Source organism: Acanthisitta chloris, unplaced genomic scaffold (genome assembly GCF_000695815.1).
Source record: "Acanthisitta chloris isolate BGI_N310 unplaced genomic scaffold, ASM69581v1 scaffold11280, whole genome shotgun sequence".
Lineage (NCBI taxonomy): Eukaryota > Metazoa > Chordata > Aves > Passeriformes > Acanthisittidae > Acanthisitta > Acanthisitta chloris.
Genome location: NW_008652234.1, coordinates 29,029 through 34,734, shown reverse-complemented (window position 1 = coordinate 34,734; position 5,706 = coordinate 29,029). Strand labels below are relative to the sequence as shown.

The window sequence follows — 5,706 nt, the reverse complement described above, 5'->3', positions numbered from 1 at the left end:
ACCTTTGAGAATTGTTTTTTTTGTGTGTGAATCACAAAAAAAAACCCTTTTCACATGAAATAGAATTTCCTATTTTCTCTGGGTGTTTGTGTGTAATAGCAGCTGTAACATAACTGTGTTTTACTCCTCGTCTTTCTATACATTTAATATCATAGCTTAGTTTAATGACTAAGTCCAAGTTGCTGCTTTCATAAGTATGCTTTTGTAGTTCAAGTATTCTTATGTATTGAAACTTTATTCCTGTTGAGGTAATATATTAATAATTACCTTTCTGTTTTTCTGCACATGAATAAATCAGAAAAAAATAATAGTAGCGTATAGCATTATTCATCTATTGCTCTATTTCCTGATTATGTTAACTAGTAACTAATTGGAAGTAGGAGATTATTTGAGTCTAGGAAGTTAGTGAGATGGTGCTATCATTCTGTTTTCATGTCTTCAATGGTGAAATTCAGATTGGAAGCCAGCCAAAGGATAGTGATGTAATGTCAAATGCAGTGGAATTTATTGCTTATAAAGAATATTTCTACATAGTGAACTGCATGAGAAAATAAAAATCAAAATTAATTTCTTTTTCATGGTGGTGTTTTTAATGGTGACATTCTGACCTAAATACAGAGGGTTACTTTAGGGGGAGGGAAGGGAAAATTAATGCAGTGTGAATGAGCAACACCTTGAGTTTAAAAGAACCTAGAAGAGGCTGTATTTCTAGAGGCACCAGGGTACATAGAAATTAAGAGATGCTTAATTAGAGAAGTTAAATATTTCTGTCATCATGGAGGAGAGAACTGAACATTTGCTGGTTATGCTTTCAGCTAGCTAGCAAGGGGTTGGCCTTTTGTTATAAACTTTTATACGGCAGTGAAGTATTTTATATTAGTTACTCCGAAATGTTTTGACTAAAATGCACTCTAAGCTGCTTGATTTTGGTGGATTAGTAAGAGAGTAATGGTCAATTTTTACAAATACTGCAGTTGTCATAGAGTTGCAGATTTGTAACCATGTCCTCTCTTGCTTCCTTGGAGAGTTCAAATAGTACCAGACTTTCAGAAATAAAAAGTTTCTGCTCTCCTGGATTGTAGACATTGAATTAATTTTCTTGCTTTGTATTGCAATGCTGACTTGTGATCATAGTCCAAGATTGTGGGTGTGTAATGCATGCAGAGTATTTTCTCCAGCAGAGGCAAATAGTCACTCATGGACCTTTGTTCTTTCTGGCTTTTGTTGCTCAGTCGTGAAAGTCTGTAGTCATTAGTACTGCATCAGGTTCGATTTCCAGAAATAAAAAGTACAAACAAGGTATGATTTACATTACACTTCAGCATTATGATACATTATTCTCACCTGTCTTTAACAAGTAGTTTATTGTAATTATAGAAACAAAATGGCAGAGTTGAATTTTAGGTGTATGTTTTCCAAAATAGATATTGATTTTATTCTTGTTTTTTGAAGGGGCTTACTCTGAATAATTTTTACCCATGTAAAAAGAAAAATAGCTACATAGGCAGTTGTATGTGAGAATAAAATGAGACAGTACTTGTTGCTGAGACTGACAAATAAAGCACTGAGAAGCATTTTCATTTACTTAGAGCTTGAGATTCAAATGCTGGGAAAGTAACGGACTATGAGGAGTGGTAACTTGTGTGGTACTGTAATAAGACTGTCACTGACTGCAAAAAATGAAGACATGTCTTGATCTTAGCTGGTCTTTTTAGAGTCAAGGAGAAAAGGCAGAAGAGAGCTACAAACAAATGGGTTGGGGTCAAGGAGGGGTATAACAGAATACTTGATCTTTAAAACTCTGTGTAACCTGGAGTGGAGCATGGAATAGCCTAGAAGTGGCTGTGACAATGCACCTATAACTTACTGTATATCCTGAAGGAGTATCTTTATTTTCTGCTATTCAGAGGTCAAAATAGATAATAGGATTTATCAGGTCTTGGCCTGTACTATCCTTGAAATTGTGGCAGGCTTCATGTGAGCCTTGGATGGCTCTATTACAAGATGGGTTTATCATAAAGCTGTATTGCCTATAGAAGTTGCATGGAAAAGCATCATGTTTCACTGTGTTTTGAGTATTTCAGTGAATGAGCTTTAGGATACAGAATCGCAGAATGGTTTGGGCTGGAAGGGATTTCTAAAGTCTAGATTTCCTTGCCTTGGCCTGGGACACCTTCTACTGGATCGGGTTGCTTAAACCCCATCCAACCTGGCCTTAAACACTGCCAGGGTGGGGTATTCACTGCTTCTCTGGGCATCCTATTTCAGTGTCTCACCCTCTCACAGTAAAGAATTTCCTCCTTATATCCAGTCCAAATCTATGCTTTTTAGTAAAGAATTTCCTCCTTATATCCAGTCTAAATCTATGCTTTTTTAATTTAAAACCATTGTCTCTTGTCCTGTCACTACAGTTGCTAGTAAAAAGTCTTCATCTTTCTTATAAGCTCCCTGTATAAATGGAAAAACTGCAGTAAGATTAAGTTGGTCCTGACTTGTTACAATTCTCTTGTTAATGGGCTAATTTTTCAGTTGTGCTACCATCTTTGTCATTTTTTTAATATCTTCTTAATCTTGTTGCTATGATGGATAAGACATGTTAAAATCGTGAACATATTTTTATGGACTTGTGTAAAAATGAATCTTCTCTGCTTGAGGTTTTCAATGGTCCTTTCTGGGTGACTCTTTTCCTACTCTGTCATTTCATAAGGTTGATGAATTGATAACATGTCCCAAAATTCTATGTTCTATGTCCCAAAATTTCTGTGCTTAAGACTCTTGAGAGTGGTGCACGTTCTTAGTTTCTGATTTTTTCTTTCACAATTTATACAATCTTCTCCACTAGTAGTTCTTTCTTCCTGCCATTATTGGCTGCATGTTCTCTTGCTGGTAAAAGGACATTGAAGGAAGTGGTGTTCTTTTGCTTAGCAAAGAAATGAATGTAAGCATGCATTTACCAGATAGAAAAAAATCTCTTGCTTCCAAAATACCTTGGACTTTCAAGTTACCTGTACCAGAATCTCAAGTCTGAAAGAGTTATTGATAACCAAAGGAAAAGTTATTTGTAGTATCTGGTGGTTAATCTTTGGTATCCGTCAGGATGTTTGTTAAACAATCAGCTACCACAGAACCCAGAGTTGTTTGGAAATACTGAAGTTTTAATGTTAGCATTAGGGTTTTATTGTCAGCTGCACTGACCTAAGTACCTACAGCTTTCAGACAGCTCTGGGCACTAACCATCCCATTCTGTAGTGGATTGCTGAATTGCAGAATTATGTTCCGTGGTTTTGGTGTTTCAGATCTCATGAGGGATTTCTTATCTGTGTAAATGATAATATTTCAATGAAATAATTAATTTTGTATCTTTAACATATAAGTTTTATATTTTCTTTTCCTTTTACAGGTTATCTTCCTGGGAAACATCACTTTTTGTATGTAAAGAATATCTCACTGCATTGCTGCAACTGAGTTTAGAATGTTACTTGACTTGTGATTCTGATGGAGGAATAACCACATCTCAGGCTGCTGCACTGGAAGACTTTACAGGAAATACAAAATGTCATCGAATAGGAGTCAGAACCCACATGGACTTAAACAGATTGGTCTTGACCAGATATGGGATGACCTAAGAGCTGGAATTCAACAGGTTTACACCAGACAAAGTATGGCAAAATCCAGATACATGGAACTCTACACGTATCCTAATGCCTATGGCAGTTAGTATGTTCACTGTTAGTAGATAGCTTTTTGCTTTTCTAAACTTGAAATTACTTCATAAATGTTTGACTTATTGGGTTTTAAGAATACGTATTTTTATTTTGAAGATTTGCCTTTTCTATTTACTATTACTGGCAAATAAGCAGGAACAGTCTGTTGTCAGGAAACTGTATTCCATAATTGACTACCTCTGTATTTCAGGTTTCATTACTATTGTCTTTGACAGAGGAGATGTTTGAAATTATTTTATCCATAGGTCTAATTTTGATTCCACAATACACACAAAAATCCCAGAAATTGTTTTTCCTTTATATGTTAGTCTCTGGCATTATGCTGCAGGTTTTACTGATAATAATGTCCAGTTACCTGGAAGTTTTTTTCAGTTGTCATCCTGAAACTAATACTTTACTCTTGAGTTGGTGTTATAATTTTTCAGCTGGGGTGAGAATGTGTCCAGTGGATTTCTCTTTAATTCCTGGCTTGCATCAGAGAGCTATTTTCCAGCATCTCCCCATTCTGGGAGTTGTTACAAGACACTAAAAGGGAGTTAACATTCTTGCACAAGTGTGATGAGGTACTGTTTGGAAGATTGTAGGAAACCTGTTTCTGCTAGGTAATGCATAAAGGTCTTTAAAACTAATTTGAAGGAGGCATGTGTCTCTTGCTGTATTATAGCTTCAGTGTTTGACTTCAGGACTTTATTTTGAAAGTGATAGTTCCTTTTATATTCTACCTGTAAAACAGCATCTGTTTTGCATCTGTTGTTCTTTTTTGACTCTTGTAACCTGTGTTGCTCAGTACGGTAAGCACTGCTTAAAAACTGGTGGTACAGCAAAGTCTGTAGACATACGGTAGAAATTATAGAAGAAGTGATGACTGAATACATTTCCTATGTTGTTTCCTCTGTATGTACATTTCCAAGCTGTTGTTGGTACTGATTTGTAATGGCAGCATATAAAAATTTCTGTCTGCGTTATTTTTTTTGAAAGGACAGAGCTTTCATAAAAGAAAGAGGAACTTGAAGGCTATAAAACACTTAATTCTGTAGTTCTCTGGACTTTCTAAGGAGCTAGAAAAGCTTTTTGGTACATATAATCTCAGCGTCAATGTGTAATCTTACCTCTCTGTGCCTGCTAAATCCATACTGCTGGGGGTGATAGGAAAAACCCTGAGCTGAGTGTTTCTAGGCTGTTTCTTTAATAGTGATGGGAAGATGAAATAACATTTTGTTTAGGGTCAGAACTTTATCTAGAACTTAAAACAATTTATTTCGTGCAGTACTAGGTTCAACATTATTCTTGACTCAATGAAACAAATTGCAAAACTTCAATGTCTGATAGACATTTGACCTGTAGTGGAACCTCTGAGAGAGTTTTTTCTTAATGCCTTTAGCATACTCTTGTGAGGTCTGTTAAGCAGGGCATCTGAAGACTAAGTGCTAATTATAATAGTAATGCTAAAACACTTGCTTTTTTCTGTTTTCCTCTCCTGGTGTTCTAAAGTGTTCTTGGAATGAAGCTGTAAAAGGGATATACTGTCTATTAACTATTAACTATTCATTTCCTTCATGTTGCTGCTTCAAGGAGTTGAGTTCAAAACTAAGGACTGTTTTTGTTACTTTCATAAGTGAATTGATTAGTGGATAATTTTGGTTGTTCACTTCCATTTGTGGATTAATATAATAGTTTGGTCATAGAATCATAAACCCATAGAATTTTAGGGGTTGGAATGGACCTTACAGATCATTTAGTCACAACCCTCCTTTCCATGGGCAAGGGACACCTCCCCACTAGACCAGAGTGCTCAAAGCCTCATCCAGTCTGGCCTTGAACACTGCCAGGGTTGGGGCAGCCACCACTTCCCTGGGCAGCCTGTTCCAGTGTCTCACCACCCTCGCAGTAAAAAACATTTTTCTAATATCTAACCTAAATTCCCCCTCCAGTTTGAACCCATTTCCCCTTGCCCTATCATTGCAGTTCCTAACAAAGAGTC

General features: G+C 36.3%; 1 protein-coding gene across 1 annotated transcript in view; it reads left to right on the top strand.

Annotated features, from left to right (window-relative positions):
* Positions 1-3,401: 3,401 nt before the first annotated feature.
* Positions 3,402-5,706, top strand: part of LOC103804006 (cullin-1) — a gene marked incomplete at its 3' end in the record, with an annotated part of 30,776 nt that continues 28,471 nt past the window's right edge. The window contains exon 1 of the mRNA XM_009076595.1: positions 3,402-3,693. Within this exon, the coding sequence (XP_009074843.1) occupies positions 3,554-3,693 (140 nt within the window). The remainder of the gene's footprint in view (positions 3,694-5,706) is intronic.